The sequence below is a fragment of the Oreochromis aureus genome, linkage group 9 (genome assembly GCF_013358895.1).
Source record: "Oreochromis aureus strain Israel breed Guangdong linkage group 9, ZZ_aureus, whole genome shotgun sequence".
NCBI lineage: Eukaryota > Metazoa > Chordata > Actinopteri > Cichliformes > Cichlidae > Oreochromis > Oreochromis aureus.
Window position 1 is genome coordinate 21,339,964 of NC_052950.1, and position 23,816 is coordinate 21,363,779.

Below are 23,816 nucleotides of genomic sequence, written 5' to 3' on the forward strand. Positions count from 1 at the left end.
AAAAATACACTGTGTAAAATCGCGTTTTATTGTACAAATTCCCCAGGTGAGTCTCCGCCCACAACCTGCCTCCCCGGTAAACTTTACAGTCTTGTCAATTTGATCAATAATCATACAAAATGAGGAGTTTATAAAGCCCTTCATTACAAGCTCGGTCATCAACTGGCATTAATAACAATATAATACTGTCCTGTCGAGTCCATACAGGAGCAAAGAGAAGATCTAATCATACACATCACTGCCATACAAACAACAGTTTTTGCAGAGTCACCATAAAACACGAGAGTCTGAGTTTCATCCCATCCCTGTTTAAACCGTCAAATCGACCCAGTGACACATTATACAAACGTCTTTCATGTAAGCATGTCTCTGCAGCGATTACAGTGGGATTATAGTAACCGGGGCAGTGAGGGACACAAAGAATTATGGCATTGTAATCACAAAGTCTCTTCTGGAGGATGATGGACAGCGAGGGGAAGTCTTCAAATGAAGCTTTAAATCAATGTCAGTGAGATTATAAATTCTAGGAACATATTTTTTTTTTTAAAAAAGACAGAGTTTATCACAATCTTAATCATGTCTACTGCAACTGATGACGTGAGTAAAGATAAGCCGTGTGGAATTTGGACCATCAACCTCACCCTGAGAATGTCTCCCTGTTAGGAAAATATATTATTTCTTATCAACAATTAATCATTATGTTGCATAATTTATTGTTACAGCACAAATTTGGAGGCAAATGAGTGCAACGGCCGGCTTTTCTCAGTGGGTTTTTCTTCCGCGAGGCTTCGTCACAGCTTATTTCACAGGAGTAAGAATCCCACATGGAGTGTATCTGAAACACATCTCTGAAATCGGAAACCACAGTCATATTCAGAAATTCACACATCTAAGACTTGTGTAGTACCGTAGGTTAACACAAAATTATGAAATGCAACAAAATCTTGTGTGGACACTGGAAACAGAAAAAAAAGGGAGAGAGAGAAAATGTAGAGCAAGTAGTGGTTTGTGTGACTGGCAGTTTCCGGTCAACTTTTTCTGGACTTGTCATTAAACAAGCTTCCTCTGGGTGTAGGGATACGCAGAAGAGCCCAGTCTGGCTATAGGTTTTCTCCAGGTTGATACTGTGGCTCTGTGGCGGTGAAATAGTCCTCCAGGAAGGACTGCAGGTACTCGAAGGTTGGCCTCTCGTCGGGCTCCTTCTTCCAGCACAGCTTCATCATCTCATGAAGGGACTCGGGACAACCCTGCGGGCAGGGCATGCGGTAGCCTCTCTCCACCTGCTCCAGCACCTCCCGGTTCACCATACCTGAGGTGGAGATGAAGTGGAGACAGAGAGGGCTGTAAGAGCTTTTGTTCAAGCCTTTTTTTCCAAATGGAAAAAGAAGAGATAAGAAAGCTCAGGAGGCTGCATGTTCCACAGAGAATCCAGAGTGCATCATTAAAATCACAGCCACCATCAACAGAAAGGATTGAAAGCCTAGCAAATCCCCTCCCTGCTGAATATCAATCTACAGCAGGAAGTCGTGATTTAAAAAAAACAATTTGAGTGTCACGATATAATGGTGCTGATGATATCCATGCTGCATGTAAAATAAATAACTAAAAAGGGGAGTAATAGGCAAATCATACATCTGTACTGCAGGTGGACCCCCATAATATAAGAAATTCAGCTTGAAATTATTCACTTGCATTTTAATATTAATTGATTTATTTATGTTAAAAGTCAATTAAAACTAAGCACCTCCTGTTACCACTTTGTGATATTACTCTTTACGCTGACCTAAATTTACTGCTCTTGTATTGAAGCACTGAAGCAGTGACAGGAGGCCTTAACACTTTGCACATGACTGGGTAGCATTAGCAATTTATAGCCAACAGTCCATGTGGTTTATGTTTTTAAATAAAAATTTGAAGGAACGATATCACTCACTCTTTTATATTTTGATTTAAAGCCAAGATTTGGGATTGGTTGGGCTCTATGGGAGTTTGACCTATAGACTTGTGAATTGATTTGCCTATCATAAAAGTGTATTTAAAACAGAATGGATAAAGAATATTGTGACAGACCCGCCGATCATGTAATCAGTTGGCACATGTAAACTGAGAAAAATCAGTCACAAATTCCCATCCCTAATTTTTCAGTCTCAATATTACTGAAGCTGCACATGTGCACAAATTAAAAGGCTTCATATAATTCTTTTGAAATGAAATACAATCTTTTTGTTTGACTTATTACTAAAGACACCAGCCTGTTCGTTAAGCTTAGCTTATAGACTTCTTTGTCCAAAGGTAATAAAACAACAACTGTATATAAAAGATGGATGTGGCCTGACCAGGTTTAAAAAGTGAAGCCACCTTGGAAGGATCCTAATTTTATATTTTTTTTCTAATACCGAGCCGGGTTTGAGTGTTTCTCAATGACAACAAACATGTTACTGATTGTTTTATGGTCTAAACTGTTTATTAATCCATGTCATGTACAGATTGCTTGAGAGTTGTCCACCCTTTTAAATGTGATACAACAGCCGGGCACTGGATGACTGGGGCCTTATTTACTGGATCCTACATGCTCACCAAGGTTGTAACACATCCAAAATGGCAGACAAATAAACATCTAAATGGTTAGTGACGGCATGTCTGCAAAAACCTCAACAGAATATATTGTTAAAATTGTTCCTTTGAGGTAAGAGTATGGCTACCTTGAGCTGCTACCATGAAACATGCCTCAATTTCTTTTCATAACTCGTTACTGTGCTTTCAAGAGTAACTTCATGCTTCAAAAACACAAATCTACCAACCAACACGCAATAACAGTGACTATGGCCATCTTTTAAATACAGTCTATGGCCAAACCCAAATGCACAAACATGTTAAGTACAAAAATAGAAACTAACAAGATTTCAAGAAAAAAATTCCCCCATTAAACTATGTGTTTTTGTATTAATTAAAGGAGCAATTTCAAACATATAATTGCAAATGTATAAAATCCAGTGGTGTTTGTTCACAGAGCCCAGTGAGCTGTTTCCCCAGGTTTACCATAAATATTCTTAACTAATGTCTATTTCTCAAAATGTCAACTTACTTCTATAATCAATTATCAAATTCTCTTCAGCCACACACCTCTAATATTAGTTTCAAGGCTACATCACATATAAACCTGATCTGTGTGAAGGTAGCACAGAAGGCTACGGGCACTGCTCCCTGGGGCAGAATCAGTCTGGCAGATGGTTATAAACAAGAGTTGTGTTCAATCTCCTGATCGTCCCCCTCCAGATGGTCTCATCTAATCTCTAATGTGCCACAATGTCTGTGTATGTGTGTAAGGGTATCTGTGTGTGCATGTGTGTACATGTCAATACTCCCCCTACAGAGCCATAAACAACCAGCGCAGACAATGTCAGACAGCTTCACTTCATCCTCTGATATTAACAAGCACACTAGCTCAACGTCTGCTGACAGACTGCAGGCTGATCACTCTGGCCATTAATCACTGCGCTCTGTTGGTGCACTACACCTTTTCTTCACACCAGGTATGTGTATATCTGTGTGCTAGTGTTGACCCTGTCACTTACCTGGATAGGGCACTCTGCCTTTGGTGACAAGCTCAGTGAGCAGGATGCCAAAGGACCAGACGTCTGACTTGATGGTGAAACGGCCGTACAGCGCAGCTTCTGGGGCCGTCCATTTAATAGGGAATTTGGCTCCTGCGTGTGATGGAGGAGACAGGAGAGAGGGTTAGGTGAAGTGCTGCCACTAGAGGGCGTATGGGCTAATTTCTGTCTTCATTTCCAGGAAGCCACAGGAAGGTCAGTTAACCATAGTTATATAATTTGCAGCACATTATATTTTCCTACTCAGTCATACAGATTTTTTAAATAGACCTCAGAGGAAACAGGTTTAAGGGGTAACAATGAGTATAAACAATATAATAAAGAATGCTGCATTTAAATAATTAAAAAAGCTATCTAAAGTATTAAAAGTATTCATTAATACTTATTTCAAATAGCAATTTCATTTGAACTACTCTCTACCTGAGAAATAGTCCTTATGGAAACGGTGTCATGTGCACCACAAACAAAAATTCATTGATCTCTGCCACAGTGATGAACTTATATATAGACTGTACATAAAAGATGGACACAGACACGGTAGCATCATCTAGCGTAGTAAAGTCTCAATGTGATGTTTCCCTGTCACCATCACGGTGTTTTAAAACTGTACATGGATGTGACAGAGAAACAAAAACAAATTAAGAATAGCATGCTCTATTGTTTATTTCACTGTAAACAGGACTATAATTTACCAAATGAATGTAATGTTGTATTCAAGTGTCTTAAAAGCAGCTGTTAACAGAATAAACCCATCTGAAAAGTGTTTACTGAGGTCATAGAGAACCCAGCACAGTTTCTCCAGGCATGGGAGTTACATCTTTTATATACAGTCTATGAGATTAAGTGATCTTTGACCAAACAGATGCTCACAGGTATGTTTTTAGTCTTCTGTCCCAGGTATTTAGTTTTTCTGCTCCTAAGCAGGCTATCAACTGTGCCCCACTTCCCTCAGCTAACATGCTGCTAATGCAACACTTTTAGCGTATTTTTGAGGACTGTGTGTTTATAAGATTTTTTCATTCACTTCATGATACATCGATCAGCTTCAGCTCTACTTTAGGGATAAATTACTAAATCCCAAACTAAGAATGTGAGCATATTTAGTATTTAACTCGGTCTGCAGGATGCCTTTCTTTCTTTATAGCATCACTGGCACCTGTGTCTTGTTACTACGCCACCGGTCTTGGTAATTCAATTTGTAGAGCAGTACTGTTTCCTAAGTTTCACAGGTGCTTCTAATACAAACTTCAGAAGGAAACTGCTGTCTTCAGCCTTCACTGGAAGTGTCTAAAGCTTGCTCCACTTACTCATGAGGGCAAGGTACTGCTTGCGAAGCAGAAATAGCAGAGATAAATTCTTCCAACATGTGAAAAGCAAAGCTAATAAGAGATCAAAAGAAGCATCTGGTTTTTCTTATGTTAGCCTAATTCATCATGAGGTGAGACAACCGGGAGTCGTCATAGCTGTAAGGTCACTGCTCTCTCTGTTTCTGCCCTGACACCTCATTCACCTGTGACTCACACAGCCTGTGTTTAAGTGTGCGTGTGCGTGCACCCACCTTGCCTCGCCGTGTACTCGTTGTCCTCTATCAACCTGGCCAAACCAAAGTCGGCAATCTTACACACCAGGTTCTCGCCCACGAGGATGTTGGCGGCACGCAGGTCCCTGTGAATGTAGTTCATCCTCTCGATGAAAGCCATGCCATCAGCGATCTTTAAAATAAACCCAAAATGGTTAGACAGCATCTCACGTTCGCCACTTCAGCTAATAATTTTCAGCTTCTCATACTTTCTATCACCTCTTCATGTCTGATTGATTTTCAAAGAGTAAGAATAAAAGCGTGTGTGCCAAATCTGGGAGAGGAGGACTTGTTTACCTGAGGCTGTGATTCTTCTTCTTCTTCTTTTCTTTTCTTTTTTTTTTAATGTCAGAAGCTTAAAATAGAGCTCTATACTTGGCAGTGCACTGAAGTGATTTCTGCACTAGTGGAGAAAAAAAACAATACAGGTACTGGTCTCACCTTTGCAGCCATGTCCACCAGCATGACAAGATTCAAATGTTTGCCATCTCCTTCTTTGAGGAAGTCCAGCAGGCTTCCTATTAAAAGCAAGTGTGAAAAGTCAGAATGGATGTGAGGGAGCTGCATAACGACATACTGCTACCGAGTGCGGAATAATAGCTTAAAGTGAATAATGCATTAAGTTGGACGGTAATTAATTTTGCGATTCATAGTGTTAGCTGATCCATGTTTCTCATTTGGAGGTAAAGTATGGAAAATCTTTTAACAGTGTCTTTGTGAAATCATTGTACCCGAATGCATCAAAGACTGCAGACACGTAGGCATGCATCTGTCACCGAGTTACCTCAGAATTTTTTTTTTTTATGAAAACCTGCTGCAGCTTTCAATTACCCATTCCACTTTCCTGCATCTGGGACCCGCCAGGGACCCTGAGGGACTTTCAATTTTTAAAGCATATTAATTAAAATGCCTATAAAATTTACATTTTTCCTTCAAGGAAATCAAGGAGAAAAAAAAGCAAGCGCATGTGATCCACCTGAAAAATCTACATCCTCAGACCTGATGTTGTTTTGCTTCTCTCTAAAAATAGACCTCAGGAGTGTCGTGTAACAGGAAAACAGCTGAGTACTGTTATTCTCCAGGGATGAGCGGTACCTTTGGACATGTACTCTGTGACAATATAGATGGGTTCCTCAGACACCACAGCATACAGAGGCACCAGTTTGTCATGCCTGAGCTTCTTCATAATCTGAGCCTCTTGGAGGAAGGCCTCAGGCGACATGGTCCCCGGCTTCAGCGTCTTTATGGCTACCTTAGTTGTACCATTCCACGTGCCTGCGGAGATGGAGATGCGAGGGAGAGAAAAGCCCACAGGCAACAGGGGTAATCAGTGTTGTTAATGGGCTGGGAGCGAGACAATATCATTAATTAGGTCTTGTAATTGCTCAGACATGTGCTGTCATGCATGCGATTCTCGCAAAATATCCCTGGGATGAGCGGATACGGGCTCACGGCAAACAAATCCGGCTCACTCTCTCCTCCTGAGAGATACGATCTCTAGAGATAAAGATGATATAACAAAAAGAGGAAGCAACTGAAGGAAGTGGATAAGTCCCCAGTTCTGACAGAGGGAGAGACAATAAACATAGATGGACAATGACTACATTTTCTATATAAACTGGGGCTTATTCTGTATTTCCCAGTGTACATGAATATAGATAATTACTAAACAACATGTGGCTGCTTTGGCCTTACCCATCCAAACCTCTCCAAAGCAGCCCTGGCCCAGTTTGAGCTCCAGCTGCAGTGACTCCCGGGGAATCTCCCAGGCATCTTTAGCAAGGCCCTGGGTCTGAGGCTTGACTGTGGGGCAAACTGTGGTCAGCTTGTGGCAGAGCCCGTCAGCATGCTCTGTGACAGAGACAGCGAGAGAGATCAAAATGACACATTATACCCAGCAGTGCTACACACCAATACACACAAGTCTTTTAACCAGCAGGATTCAGTGTCGCAAAGTTTCATCCATCAGTTTGTTCCATTTGATGTGGATGACTTTAGATGCACTCATCCCAGCTGCGATGAAATATAAATGAGATGAAGTGGCTTTTTAACACACCAGAGCGCTCTCGAGAGCCAAGCTGAAATGGAGTGGGATCACAGAGACTTAACCTCAGCTCTCTTCGGGCTAAGGAGGAGGTGTGAGTTTCAAAATTATAACAGCACCATCAATTGTTATTAAAATTAAAGGCCATTCATCTCCCGTGGTAACCCTAAAGGAAGCACGGCAAACTGCGTGGCACAGAGCAGCAGCTGTGAGTAAGAGTAATTTTCAGGATAATTCCTCGAGGTATGAAGAACGACTGTGATGAATAATGAATGAGATGACACAGAAAAAGCGAGTGAGCAGGGAGCGCTGCCTGTATACATACCTGTATAATGTTTCACGAGCTTCTGTAATGTGTCAAATTGTGCTCTGGTAGTGATGTAGTACCCCCCATTATCAAGCTTGCGGATCTTGTAGTGTTTCACATTATCTCCTTTGGATTCGTCCCAGTCCCGTATGGAAAGAGAATAAGCACCTGAAGGACATACAGGAAGTGGTTTTCATTTGTGAGTGATTTGGCTTTGTTGTGGTTAAAAACATGGCTTCCAAACTAGGGTAAAGCTCTGGTTTCCTCAGACTTTTTTTTTCCTTTTTTACAGCTGTGAATTTATGTTTTTCCTACAAAGATGTTATTCTTAGCATAAAAAAAGTATCCTCCACTGCTTTGGAGACATATGTTTCTTCCATCAGTTTCTGATGCTAAATACTTCAATACCACAACAGCCTGAAAGCCGAAGTCAAACAAAGGGCAATTATTTTTTACAGTACTTACCATTGCTGGCTGCTTCATTCTTTTAAAGCAGGTGCATGCTGTTATTAGTCTTCCTCATGGCTTTATGCAGATCAAATTGTGCAACTGTTGTAGGTTTTGTTCTCTTTACTATTTTAACAGTACCAGGATCTATGCATCCGTATGCGCTACAGGGTGCTGCAGAAAATGATTGCTGCCCCCACCCTTCTCACACACAGGCTAAGAGAAAGCTCACTCTTCTAGATGAGGAACAGCAAATATGAATCATACTTTAATCTTATTGCAAATTAGAAACAGAGTTGGTGAGAAGAATTTTGTAAAGATTTAGCTGTGACACAAGCAGTGTTAAGCTTGTGCATCCATTAATGTGACAGCATGAATTCAAATGTACTGTAATCAAAGTCATCAGTAAATAACGAGGTCCAACCATTGGGTGACCTCTGTTGCAATTCTCGAGCATGCCATGAACTGAAAACTGCTATAACACCTGCATCACTGTCCACAGTGAAGCCAGTTTTACATTGCCCCTGACCAGAATCAGCACCTTCGTGCATGACTGAAATGTACACCTGCCCACAGCGACAAGCCAAATGCCTTTGGAAGAAAAATCTTACGGTCAAACGAGACAAAGAATGAGCTATTTGACAACAATAACTAGAGGTATGTTTGGAGGGGTAAAGGTAAGGCTTTCAGATCTAAGAACACTGTCAGCTGTGTTCTTAGACTGTCTCAAAACCCTAATTTCACCCCAAACAATAATCTATGGACTATATTTAAAAGCTGGATCAGTGCCAATCAACCAATTTAAATAAAGAGTGGTCAAATATCCAACCAGGTTTATACAGGAAGGATACCAAAGGCATCTGGCTGAGGTACTACTAAGGGGCTTTTAATCAAATATCAGTAGAGGCCATTGTAGCCACCTAAATGCTAATGTTGAAGCTTTAAAATGCTAGAAATCAATAGGTAACACTGATATAGATACGTCCATCTTTTTTTAAAGACTCACTAATACTAACACTAACAAGTATAACAGTCTCATTCTATCATGTCATTATAGTTGACCTACTCACCTTCCACCCAGAATCTGAAAGTGAAGTGATTTAACGTGGTGAATCCATTTCATATAAGCATTTATTTTAGCATTGCAAAATTATTACTTATGTCATTGCCATTTGCCATGAAGTCATGAAAGTTCTGCGTCAGTCGAGGTCTTTAAGTGCTTCAGTTGCTATAGACTAGCATGATCCATGCAGCAACAGGATTTTCAGCCTGGACCACTTTAGTTAAAAGAACATTGCTATTTCCATTTGCAGCAGTTTATATTTGGCGATAAGTGTCTGTCTTGGGTCTTCCCTGCTTTTCCCCACTTACATGTGGAAAGCTGAAGGTGGGGAGAACAGCAGCAAGAAGCAAAACCCCAGCATGACAGAGATCAATGACAATAGAAATAACACTGAACCTGAAATGATACATCTGCAGCTGAGCTTGACTTTGTGGCTTGCCTGAACTAAGACCATGCTAGATTGTAATCCATGCATGCCCGGAAACGACTCCTCCCCCTTTGCTAAGGATAATCACCTTTAGTAGTTTCACTTTCTCGCACCAAGAAAGTCCCTCGATGATTCCCTGGATTCAGCAGCAACCTCTCGGCATCTTTGCGTCCCATTTTACCAAAGTACCACCTGCAAAGAAAGAGCGTTTGAATAAAATGCTCAGACATGTCTAAGGACTTGCATGGTAAAAACACAAAAAAACAAAAAAGCAGTAACGCATTTAATGCATTCCCTTCTTCTGAATGTCACAGTCACATCATAAAGCTTTATAAAGGCTGTTAATGTTGGATAGCGTGCTTTGTGCAATATGAGGTCATAGCTTCCTGGTGCAGCTGTCATAGCTGGAGTAATGAGGTTATAAGAAGCAGCAACAAGGTCTTACTCTTCAGCCTGGATGGAGTCAGCAGGAGCCACATAATTACTTGGGATGTAGCCTTTCTTTCCTGTGTTGATGGAGCGAGCCTCCCACCAGTCTCCTTCTCTGCAGTGTGACAGCGACATAGGAGATGAGATAAATGACTTGTTCAGTTAACACTCAACCAAAGACTGATAATCAAATAACAGTGTCACTGATACCTGGAAAAAAAACTGTTAATGATTGCTTATAATTTTTGGGTAAGCCCTGTGGACCACCATTTATGACACCGAAATACTTCTAAATTCTTTTCAATCTTATTTATACTTGTAAACCTCATAATTTGATTCAAAATCAATCTTTAAAATGCGTTTAACACTAAATGTTACCATCAAAATGGGACTGAATGAGACTAATCTATTTTACATTACAATACTATAACCCAGGGCAACATTTCTACCAGAGCAGAAGTGCACAGTTCCCAGTAGAAAGCTGGCATTAGGAAACAAGCGGCAATCTAAGTCATTCATTTAGCCCGACACACACCGAACAGGTGCAGCTGAGCATTGCTGCGACAAAGAAAGGCATCTGGTAATCGCAGCAGTACTCACGAGGAAGCATTTTCATACAGGCGCTTCATAAACTGAGAGAGAAACTGGAGCGATTCTTACGTATTGTTGATGATCTGGAATCGATCTCCTTTTTTAAAGGTGAGGTCATCTGACGTTCTGGCTTCATAGTCGTACAAGGCCACAAAGAATGTAACGCCACCTAACAACATAAAAAGAGACAAAGAATTAAAAAGAATACCATAACATCACAGTGATGGCAGCAATGTTTGTGTCTTACCAGCATGGAAATATGACTGAGAATAGATGCTGTCAAGACAGACAGTGAAATTTACACACATGTTAAACAACTGCCACCGTATAAAACTGGTTTTATTTGATAGTGTAGCTTTCCATGGAATAATAAAGTTTATTAGTATATCACTTTTGAGAACACAGGCGCTCTATCTTTCCATGCAATATTTTGCCTACTGTGTAGCCATATGCCCAGACATGATATTCATATACCTACCACTGACAACAATGCTGTCAACAGTAATTCTATTATCACCTGCAGAAAGCAAATACCATGGCAGTGCCACCTTTATCCCCCTCTGAGAGCAGATAATCCATCATGGAGGAGGATTACAACCTAAATCCCACCTAAACAGGAGGGCTCTCAGGATCGCTGTAAGCTGTGTGATCAGAGCAGATAGTTGGACCCGTGTTATCGCCAACAACTTCAAATAACAACGGCCGGCATTAGCTGTGACACCGTAAAGCCAGATCAGCATGCTGACCGGGCTAAGCCTAATATTAATAATGTTTGCATGTTTTATCCCATTTATCTTTTACTGTAATACAAATTATGTTTACTTTGCATTTCTGGTCCTGACCATCTCAGCATATGTGATGGGAATTTTCTATTTCATAAAGCTCTTTCAGTTTATGTCACTGTAACATTCAAATCAATATTCAGGACATCGAACTTGGTCCAGCGATGTGACAGTTAAAAGTGGACTGCATTAGTACAAAGCAAAGAGGACGTAACGTTGATGAAATAAAACTAAAGCCTGATTTAAGGCAGATTTATGATCCCATGTTGGTGTCTGTTTGCTTAACTCTTCAGTTACACAGTCAAGGATTATGAGACACGTCTACCAAAAAGCCAACAGTGAATGATCTGTTCTCCATTTATGAGAATATACATATAGGGAATAAGCAGAAGGACCAACATCAACACAGGCAAGAACCACTACAGACAGTATAAAACATGGAAACGGGTTCTGAATTGGAAAAATTGAGTCAATGCAGGAATAACTTAAAACTGCACTCTATCTGAAGATCACTAGATGGTGACAGGCCATAAAAAGACTTCCAGTCCTATTGAGGTTTGCAGACACGTGACCGCTAACCACATGACATTAACTTGTCTACCATTTTGGACACATAGCAATCATGGTGACAATGCAGGATCAAGTGAATAAGTGCAAACTGCAAACGTGGATCATATTGCTTCAAAGTAAAGGTTGCACCTTTTGAAATACGCTAGCTTTAGTGTTGAGGCACAACTTTTATTTTGAAGGTTAATTTTCTTCATTTTTGGTTTGTGTTGCACTTTTTTGAGTTTTTCTAACACTCGGCTAGTAGTTAGCGAGCATTTGCAGAGAAATGTGAAAAACTACAGGCGATCACCAAAATCTGCTTCTAACCAAAACAATAAATATTTCCCTAGCAACCAGGTCTAATACAGTGAACAAATCTTGATGTTCGCATGACATTACATGAACGTCTGCAGTTGGTGTTAGACAGAAGCAACATGTAGACATCTGTCTGCAAAGCTCTCGATAGGACATACATATTGAGCTTTAAATAATAAAGATTTAAGTAAACAGTGGTTTCATTTTGCATGAACACCATTATCAGTGCAGTAATGACATCACGCAGTAAAACTCTACTCACTGGGGACAGAACCAGAGAATGAGTTGGACACAGGACCGGAGAAAGAAGATGACGCTCCTCCAAAGGGAGTAATGGCAGAGGAAGAGCCACCAAACGGCGTGAGGGTGTGGTTGAAATTTACAGCCCCCGAGCCAGAGGAAGATGAGGGAATTTGACTCTGCTGCAGCTGGGTGGGTTCTGGTCCGTAGTGACCGACATGAGGCGTGGTGGCGGTATTGGTGTCAGATGCCTGGGAGTTCTCTGGCTGATACTTCATCGTCTGGCCTTTGTCCTCTTTGCTCTTTATGCACCCCATCTTCTCACCCTTGAGAAAGAACACACAACAAGAAGATATTATTTCAGTGTAAACAGAGGAAGAGGATAAGACAGTATAGATGGAGGGGCTGAGGGGCATATAGGATTACTGACTACAACATAAGGTCTGTAGGAACTGGAACAAGCATTATGAAATAAAAATGCATTGAGCTGATATGATTATGTGAAACATTTTATTGTTGTTAAAACCTCTAAGACTCTAAGCCATGTGGTAACTGGGACATATGGATAAATGTAAAATCCGATTTGAATCACTCAAACAAGGCCATGTAGATAAAACTGTGCAGTTCTTTCATTTTCACTATTACCATCTATTACTTGACGCTCCTGTTCCATCAAAAACTCTGTAAACAAATAACAGATTATATGCTATTTAAATCTACTCCACATTATATAGGGAAAAGCATATTTCTTTGGAGTATCTACATTTATGCCTTGCTGCAATTCAGACAAGTCTTTGGGTTAATCAAACCCCTCTCTTCTGAACCAAATCCCAAGATATTTGGGGCAACAACTTGTCCCTGACTTGCAGTGGGCACTTCAATCTTTTCTGGCCAAGAAACATGGCCTTAGACTTGGAGGTGCTGATTTCCATTCCCGTGGGCTTACACTTGGCTATGAACTACTCAAGCGCAAGTTGGAGGTCACCACCTGATGAAGCCAACAGAACCGCATCATGTGCAAAAAGCTGAGATGTGACCTTGAGGCCAGATAGGGAAAGTGGAAATCTTCTGCTACTTGGCTATGTCACAGATTCTGTTCATAAAAGCTACGTACAGATAAAGGCAGCCTTGTTGGAGGCCCAATAGCCACTATAAAGAAAATGAAAGAAATCATAAAGAGACATCGTAGGATAATCACAAAACAGACGTTAAAAGAATAAAATGACTGCAAAGAGACATAAAGCAGCCAGCAAATACTTACAGCAACACAGAAAACATCATAAACTGACCAGAAACAAAATGCAACAAAACCACTAAGAGACACTCAAAGCCACACAATGATATTACAAAGTGATACAAAATGACAGCAAAAGGAAATTACTACAAATTTGATTATAAATGAGCGACACAATAATTGAGCGCAGGTCAAAACTGTGAGTCATTTTTGTGTCCGAGCCTGAGATTCCTGGATTTTGTGTCTTTGTCCGGGTATCTTAGTCCTCTGCTTTTTACATGTCTCTGCCAAGACGTCTACCATTTCACAATCTATCAATGCCTCAGCCTGACCACGCTGGAAGATTTAAAGCATTGATGTGTCTCTATCGGCGTGGTTGTCATTCCTCTTCCTAACATAATTTGGACGGAGTCACACTGAGGCATTCTTTTGTGGAGTGAAGGCCTGGAAAATGTGGAGACAATCAGATACGCTCGTAAAGAAGTCTGAGCGCTGGGAGATCAGAACGGTTTCATTTGCCAAGAACAACGGCTGAACGCGGAGTAGGAGCTGGTTTACTGACACTCCAAGACAGTAAAACAAAAGAGGTAAAAGGTTTTTATAAAGAGCAGATATGTTCAGCGTGGAAGTAGACTAAACACAGTGCTACTGAGCAATACGGCGGCACAGTTGGTTACAGCAGCGCACTGAATTACAGGGCAGTGATCGCACAATCATCAGTGAAAGAGGATCTACTGGTGCAGTAATACATCTCTCTTTGATTTTGTAACAGTGGCCTTGATGTTGGGAGGTGGGAGGGATTTGTCCTCATCGTAGAGGGAGGTTCATAATCAAGAGTTCATCGAGTTCTTCAGCTGAACTGCCAAGGAAATCAACAAAACGGGGACAAACCGCAGAAACCTTCCAAAGATTCAGAACACTTTGCTTAAATAAAACTGCGCAAATTGCAGGTTGCAAGTCATGCTGGGTACTGGTCGTCTTCTACAAAACATTTTTTATGGGTGGTCAGTTAGTGGAGTTGTGTCAGAAAGACGGATTTCTTAAAAACGGCTTCAAATGAATATGTCGGTAAATCTGATCTCAGATGTTAGATCTGCAGCTGACATGCTGAGAATGTTGGCATGGAAAAAAAAAACACTTTATTTTTCTGAACCAAACTTTCCTTTAACCTCGAGACAAAACCAGTGTCATGAAAAGCAGAGGGCTTTGCTCAGTGGTCGACTCAGGTGGCCTTGTATTTCACATTTAGACAGATGACTGCCTGGCCCGCCCGGTCAGCAGTGAAGCTATCACGCCGTAAAACACTGGCCGGCATCCCGGGAATATTTGCACTTGAGAAATGTTTTTCCTTCCAAAAATAAGGCATCAGTCATTTCATAAAAGTGACGTCAGTCTCACAAAATTAAATAAATACTGAAGTTAAGAGATTTAAAGATAAAGTATGTTTTATTTTTATACTATACCAGAATGCTGTTAAATAATTACACATCATAGTTTTTTTGGTTAGTGTAGTAATGTAGTAAGATAATGGATTAATAACTTATTTGTTAAGATGATTTCTTTTCTGCTTTGGAAAAATCAATCTTGTAGAAGGAAAGAGGAACCAAGAATCAGCCATAAACGCGATGCCTTCAGTTCACATGTGATCTTTGTTTAACATTTTCACCATCCCTCTAATAAAGCTACTAAAAGTGATTAAAAAAATCAGTGTGTTCAAAGTTTAGTCTTTTTAATCAATGCTACAAGACTTATTTTTAGCAACGAAGGGTTTCAGTGTTGGTCTGACAGCTGTTGAATTTGTCTTTCAGTTGCTGGGCGGATGCTTTGATCTCTCTGACTACATCTGATCAGATATCTGATCAGGTGTCTCACAGATGCTGTTTACGCCACAGTTCATGCGTGAAAGTGGTCACAGCTTTTGTATTTGGGCTTTGATGATAAACTGGATATTTTAAACTACATTTTTGCACACACATATATGATATGATATGATATTCTCATATGATAATATCATGTAATTGTTCTTTTTGTAGGATTTTGCACAATATTGGAAAAAAAACTACACCTTCCTGAACCTGGATTTTGAGTGAAATGAATTTGTCAAAAATGAGACAAAACTCACAATAAACAAAGTCAAGAATTAGTTTTCAAATATAGCATATTCATTTCCTTTTCTTTTTCATTAATATAGCACAAATACTGACTCAAATCTGGCATTGTGGCAGCCAAGTTTGGTAAGTATGCACTTTCTTGTTTTTTGCTAAGGGTTGATTATGAAATATTAGCATGCTTTAACAATAAACTAAGATACCAAACATAGAAAATATTGCTTAAAAAATACCAACATGGACTATTTGGTTAGCACTTAGCTTAAGTCACAGTGGTGCATAAGCATGGCTTCACAGTGTGTTAGTCTTCATAAAAAGAAAGATACTGAGTTCATTAGGTAATTGTTAAAGTTAACATGCTGTTTGCTTTTAGATACAATGACCAATAAGCTGATCAAATATTATTAAATAAGTGTTAACAATAATCCTAAATTTGACTTATGCTGTTAAAAGTTTAACAACAAAGCTATCAGCCTGTTGACAGAGCATTTAAGGTTCTGTGTTTTAAGCTAGCAAGTGAAATTCACTGAAATTCCCACCGGATACTGAAAGGAGTTTATCTGTCAGCACACACTCACTTCCTCATCCTATTTGTATTAATACAGAAGCAATAACTATGATATATGGTGTTTAACTGAAGGCTGGGCTATAACTGCAGTGGAGCATACTAAACAGACAGATTCCTATCTCAGTGTCACAATATCCTTCCAAAGCCCCAATGATAAAAACTCAGATAAGATTCCTGTTACTGGTTGTGTGAAGACAGAAATGTTATGAAATGTAGGGTATATGGAGAGTTTTGCTGAATGCATGTGCTGAATGAGGAGGGGGCCAAACGGGCTCACAGCCAGCTCTACCAGCTTGAATTACTAGGAGGATTATGAGGATGGTGGATTTAACTTAAGAGGATAATAACAGAAAACAAAAAAAGAGGAGTGACCACCGGTGGCAGTAGCTGAAACACTGAAGACCTCTGACTCTACAGTCACTTTGGCCTATTAAATATTCGTTGCGTTCATGGGCTTCTCACATGAGCAGAATTATGAGGGCTATCAGCTGAAGAGGAGGCTCTTAAGGGCTCTTTGCTGTGATGATACAAAGAGGACTGGCTTTGCCTGAAGCCTCTAAATCAGCTCAGTTAGCTCTCTGTCATCTGGATAAATCTGCCGGTCATCACATACTGACACCACAGGCTTTGTCTACACTGAAAATCGAGAGCTTTAGGAGAAAATATGGCACAAAAATAAAAGATGCAACACCAACAATGTTAAGGCCAGTGAGCATGCATAGCGGTCATGAAAACCCCCCCAAACCTCCACAATCACAAGAAAAATCACACTCTAACATCAAAACGCCTCACTCTCTTTTGCACTCAGCGCAACACAAGATCTGTAGCAGAATCATGAAGCCAAAAGGAAAATCTGCCTTGCTGCTAATTATAGTAACTTACTCTAATTGCGGACAACATCCCACTGCCCCCAGGATGCTAACATGACCTACAACAGCATGCAAACACGAGAAGACTCCCAGTAGCACCAGTCGGAGCCATAAAGGAACAATGAGAGAGGAAGGTGAAGGGTTTAAAAATGGGGAAGTTTACATGTCAGCACATGCACATATAAACCAAGGCCCCTTTTACTATCTGATTGGAAAGGTTTGGCGCTATTGTCTAAGGACTGCTATGTTCTGACAGACAGACAGAAGATCAGTAAGAAAGAAAGCTTGACATATCACTAGACGTGGGTGGATAGATCCAAATATCGACAGTATCGATACCAATGCTGGTACTGGATTGATACTAGTATGATAGGACTGATACTTTGTTTTTATCCTCTAAGTTCAATATCTAGTTCACTGAATTGTGCTAAATAAGTGAGAAATAAAAAAATGCACCTCAAAAACATGTCAGAACCTTTTTGTGTTGACTGTCACATCTATTTTATTTACAGCCTGTACACATTTAAACCACAGAAGCTGACCCAAAGTGCTTCAGAGACAGCCACATTAACCTGGCTTTATTAGTAAAAAGTATCAGTGTTGGTATTGGTATTGGTATGGAATAAAAGCTTTTTCATTTGGTACAGAAATGCTCTGCTCAGATTAAAGATTCTCATTTTTCAGCCCAACAAACTGAGAAATTATCTATATATCATTTCTATATCACCAGCAGAAGCCTTTTCTGTAGCGTGAACGACAGAGAGGTGAAAAATACCTGCAACACAGAAACATAAATATGTTTTCCATCACTGCTGAGCTTCCTTCTGTTTCCACAGAGTCTCAACAGACCCAAAGAGTAGACACTATCTCTGTTTAATATTTCTCTTCCAGCGAGGTCAGATTGCCAAGTGAGCTGCTGTGGCACAGACAGCTGACAGGGGATTCAGTGGGTTGCTCAAGGACACATCAACAAAGCTGATACTTGCTGAAACCTGCCTGCTTGCATGTGAGAGCTTCTCGGCGCTCCCTTCGACTGTCAAGTATTACAGGAAATACATAATAAACCAAAAAAACGACTATTTTTGGACATCTGAGGCAGCTCCAGATGTTCCCCTGAGGGACTGCATCCCTCCATAAACATCTGAGATTCAGACAGGAACTCAGACCCTTAACCTTTTGTATTTAGCGTTTTCAAGCTTTCACTCTTTTCTCGAAGAGCTCTTGCCTGCTTTGTGTTTCATTTGTGTATTTACGTAAGCTAACGTGATCTGAGTTTCAGTTAAAACCATCTCCTGTTTTTTCCATGATCTCTTGTAAAACTGATAATTCAAACCTGAACACTTGTTATCAGCGACCTTCTTTTGGCTTCCTTCCCTGACTCTGACCACAAAGTGATAATTCCACAGAGGCTTCACAAAACGCTGATAAGACAGAGAGGACAGCATTTTTCTGTCACTCTCTTGGATTATACTGAAGAGGTTTACAGGGATCACGGTTCAGAGTTTTTAAGAAGGCTGCAGAGGCAATGTTTAGATGAGTAAGCTGAATGTGGAGGAGTCCCTGTGATCAGAAACCAGGACAAAATCTGATTTTTACCTATTACTGCTATAGTATCACCTGGATTTGCTGCTTTTTTTATGCTTTTATATAATTTTAACTCATCTCTTTTGCTTTTTGTATTGCTAAATAGACCAAAGAGTCGCTTTGAAAAGAACTGATTGCTTGCAAAGAATAACCTGCAGCATTGCACAAACTTTTCTGAGACATCACCATCAAATATCCAATTCAGAACTTATAATTGGACAAATTGTGACATGTTTTTTAAATTTTATTTAATGTGAGAGCTGCAGTTGTTGCTAGTTTTTACCCATGCTAATTCAATTCACTGTTATATACACATTCCTGAAGCAATCGGTATGATAATAAGGTACGGCTTAACAACTTGCACATATAAAACACACTGAACGTAAAACATGCTGTAAATAAAAGTCAGTGAAAACGCGGCGCTTCTAGTGAATTTTAAACCATTTTAAACCAAACACATAAACACATAAACACATAGGTTATCATGGTGATTTAGCCACTTTAGTGACACAGAAAACTCTGACTTGTCTCGCTATCACACTAATCTTGCTTTGTAATACACATCTACAGACCTCACGACTGTGCTGCCATTTCATATTTTGGTGTATTTTAAAAGCAATTATCTTACCGTAATATGACTGTGTGCGTTTATTTAACAAAGAGTCCGTCCAAGAAGTGTGTGCTGTAGTTTTTGAGTGATACTAGCAGTTTAGCAGCGAGTACCTCTGAGTATGAATAGATAATGTTTGCTGATAACCTAACACTCAAGATTCCCATCTAAATGGGTCATTTCTGACTCCAAAAAGCAAACAAACAACATGGTGGGAGTCAAAATGCTAAAACTCAAAAGAGGAATCCTCAAACCACTGCATACATCTTTAATATATGGCTACAAAAGGAGTGTCTGCCTGCTACGGTGGCAATAAATAGAAATAAATCTGGATTTACCTCTTTCATTAGATGTTTTTTTTAATTTTCAACTTTTTGAAGTATTTGCATATGCAGATACGATACATGAAAGTGTTGCTATCCTGATAAGATACCCAAGATGATGTTGTGCTAGTCAAGTATAAATTATTAGATCTTCCTTTTGCATGCCATGCATTATACATGAACTGAAGCCTGATTCTAAGATATTCTAAGATACAGTAAGACTCTCAGTAGTTTAAGCAGGCTCAAATCTTCTGAGATTTAGATTAACTAGATCTTGATAGTTGGCTGGGTGAGAGCTTGGCAGCTTAGCTGAAGGGTAGTATGGTGGTGGTGTTTTCCTCCTCCATCAGTCATCAGAGGTCTTACTGAAACACTGCCCAGCATCTTGCCGGGCAGCTGTTAGCTGCTGACGCTGCGGATGCAGACTGGGTGGGTCTGTGGAGCTTTAATGGGCTTCAGATCTTCAACAGATGCAGCCTGCCACATTCCTCTGATGCCAAAGAGTTAAATCTGGGTCTGGAGATATGTCATGTGACGGTGGAGATCTGAAGCCCCGCAGCATCAAGAGAAACATCAATAAATGGTTCATAATGAGATTTACTCTGCACTGGGTGTCGAGTTCTGTTGCAAGCGTGCTCACAGTAAGCTAATCCTGAGGCTTACAACACTTTGAGATCGATCTGAGAACAAGTTTAGCTTGAAGAGCCTCCTCGCTCAGCAGTGTTCGACTTCAGTCCAACAGAAAAAAGGAAAAAAATCAGTTTTGGTTATTTACATTATTATCATAACTGACTTTATTTAACCTGTCTCGAAACTTCACCGAACAGCTTGTGGTTGTGCTCGTGTCAGTTACTGTGCTGCCAGAGAATAGACATCACACATTTTTCAGAATAAAATCTCTCATGGGAAATCCTGAATGAGCGTGCTATTTTTGGGAATCATCCTTTTGCCAGCACATAACAGGACCGATTGTTTTAAGTGTCAACATAGAAAAACAAAAGGTGACTCCAAAACCCACAATACAGCCTAGATTAGAGTCTTCTCCACTGAGATAGAAAAAAAATCCAGCTGTATTGACATGTGGACTGTGGCATTAGCAGTCAGAGTTTAGGAAACACTGGAGCGCTTTGTTCGCAATATCAGAACTCCCTCTCCCTTACAGACTGCTGATAAGAGGGCAACTCTTAGATATTTGTTCATGCGCCTTCTTTTTTCACGCATAGAGAGCACTGCTCTGATTTTACTCCCTCACATGCTGGAGAAAGAAGCGAGTGAAGTGCTGAGAAGTTTGAAAAAGAAAAAAATTATGAAAAGAAACATTCTTAGAGTGGTGAACTGATTTGATCCGCTAGAAGATGACCTTATTAACCAATCATGTGATGAAATTCCAAAATTTCACATCTTCTACTATTAGTATCTTCATTCAGTGAAGACCTTAAAGAAGGGGAAGTTTCATGTCAGTCAAAACAAGAAATGGCATCATTTCAGGTATCCTAAGCATAATTTTGCTGTTGCGGCCAGCATCCTTTAGCCTTCAGTCTAAAAACACATAAACTAAATGATCCATTGAGTATTTATTCTACCAACAGATCAGCCTGGAAACTATCAAAAATGTCAGTGACAACAAAATCCCTCAGAATATTATATTTGCTATAAAACATGGCCAGAAACAGGCAGCAGATTCTCTTCTTAACCCTCTGACATCCAAGCCATCATAGGTGTTCCCAGAACGCTGATGTTGTTGCATCGCCACTGATGACTCAGACCATGAAACTGTAGGAATTTTGCATTAAAAACATCAAAACAACAGCTGCAAACTTCAGCAAATGAATTCATTAAGTACTTCTAGCAGCTTCGGTGGTAACATTAAAAGCTGTAACTTTTTAATGTCTTCACAGGAACCTTCCAGGGGTGAAAGATCACACTCCAAAGCCCCAATAACAACACAACTGCCTCCTCTCCAACCTCGCCAGACCTTATAAGGATTCAGAGCTGCTATGATTCACTTACATAGTTGTGCAAAAGTGCAGAGCTGTTCAGGATATGACACCACACCGAGTCACTTGAAGTCTTAACAGACTTCAAAGAACATGTGTGCAAGTAAAGCCCGTGTCCTAAAAGTGGAGACTGAAAGGTCGGAATGAGAGAAGAATAAGCAAGTCCTCAAAGTGTGACTCAGCTGTTAAATGAGTGACTTTGCATCACGAAAAGAACCCGAACCTCTTCCTCCTCCTCTTCTTCTTCTTCCTCTTTAAACCCATCTTTATCCGAATCCAGCACTGTGAAATCAACTTTTACTCAGTTATTTAATCTAATTAACACGCTGACAAGTGAACACATAGAAAATGAGAGAAAATAAGCATGTAATCCATTTTTTCCTCACACGAGTTTTTGGCTATTAATCTCTAATTTACCACTATAATCCCCCGGTGACAATTTAAGACTCGTGTTTATGATAATAGAACCGTGAAATGATAATTAGACCCCTGCTATTTTATCAAACTGCAGAACACTCAGCTTGTGTTACTTTGATTATTCATCTGCAATCCAGTATACTTATACCGTATTCCTCTGGGACTGAAAGCATGCCGACTGCTCGCTGATGTCCTATAAAATGACACAAAGCGGCTGGTTTGCAGGAAAAATGAACATTCACACACTACATAGAAAATCTACACGCATGTCTGTGTTAGTATAGGACATCTCATTTCCTTTGTTGACAGCCCAGACAGGCGAGCAGCTGCGCTTCGGCCCATCTTTATCTGATCCCGCTGCTCTGACAAAGACCACTTTTCTTTTTTTTCTTTTCATTTACCTTCTCAAATCCGAGTCCTCGGTGGGTGTTTTCTCTTTTCCCCCCTCTGTTCCCCTCGAGTCAGATCAGCAAAAGCAAAAGAAAAATATCCGAGTTATTTCAAACGGAACCGAGTCGCCTTCATCCTCACTTTACGCATCCAGCAGAGTCAACTGTGGTCAGATTTTTTTCTTTTTTTTTTTTTTTTTAGTGAAGTTAAATCAAAGCAGCTTAAGTGTTGCAGTCTTGGAGAGGATGGCGGGGGCGATGGAGGAGACGGTCATTGTTATGAGAGCGGACGGGTCAGCGAGGATGAGTCCTGCATCGGCATGACAGTGATTAAAAAAAAAAAAAAAAGCAAAGAAAAAAAAAAGCGAGACCCTGAAGTATCCCAGCGCTTTGTAGCCTCCACTTCCTACTACTAAACTTCCATCAACCCCCACACAACAACATGGCCGACCCAGCCTGCGGGACTGGAGCCACACAGCTGGAGTTACAGACAGAGATCCGTCTGCTGCAGCTGGTCTGAGATCAGCCAAGCCAAGAGATGATGACTGAGGGAGAGATGAGAGAGGAAATAAGAATAGAAAGAAAAGAAAGAAACAAAATAAGACGAATAAGAACAGACCGGTCCGTGAAGTGAAGGAGGGCCTCCTTTACAAAGGGGACTAAATGTGCAGTGTTTTCAATCACAAATACAGGTCTGGGACGCCCCCTGCTGGGTGATCATCTCTTAATACAGTTCAGGGGAGAACTGCTCGGCCTATCGCACCCGTTGTATCACGCTTAACTTTCACTGGGATGCATTTCACATAATATGGTGTTACAATAAGCTAATTTGTATTACTTGCTTCCGACCCTGTTCACGCTTTAACCCTAGAAAATGTTTATCGTTTAAAGTTCGCACAAAGTTTTACTGAATTGATTTTTTTTTTAATTAATTGTATTTTGTCCTCTATATTCTTTTCTTAATGATGCAGAAAGACAATCGCCAATGCAAAACTACAATGCAAATATGCTAATAGAAATATTCTACGTGGTTCTGTGCAGTGTTGCACTCAACCTTGCCATATATATATATATAATCTTGGTTTAAAATCTTAATATAACTCAGTTTATACCAAAGACAGAAGTGAGGATGTTGATGAATTCGTTGTGATTAAAATAATAAAATTAGCTAAATTTAATGTGAGGAAACAGGATCTTATTTGTTCCATTCCTACTGATTAAAAAAAAAAGTTTAAAGGTAAAATGTTTCTGTTTGTTTAAATCTTTTAGATCATCCTTTTAACAGTACTTTTGTGATTTTCACATGGTTTGTCTGTAAAATGTGAAGCTC

General features: G+C 40.1%; 1 protein-coding gene across 1 annotated transcript; it reads right to left on the bottom strand.

Annotated features, from left to right (window-relative positions):
- Nucleotides 1-9: 9 nt before the first annotated feature.
- On the bottom strand, nt 10-23,522 carry LOC116329239 (tyrosine-protein kinase yes-like). Its single transcript, XM_031751234.2, has 12 exons — nt 22,499-23,522; nt 12,410-12,713; nt 10,571-10,670; nt 9,927-10,025; nt 9,570-9,673; nt 7,563-7,712; nt 6,889-7,044; nt 6,289-6,468; nt 5,635-5,711; nt 5,173-5,326; nt 3,576-3,707; nt 10-1,309 (listed from the first exon to the last, which is right to left on the bottom strand). The coding sequence occupies exons 2-12, from the start codon at nt 12,702-12,704 to the stop codon at nt 1,101-1,103; spliced, it is 1,656 nt and encodes a 551-aa protein (XP_031607094.2). The 5' UTR covers nt 12,705-12,713; nt 22,499-23,522; the 3' UTR covers nt 10-1,100.
- Between the last annotated feature and the right edge of the window lie 294 nt (nt 23,523-23,816).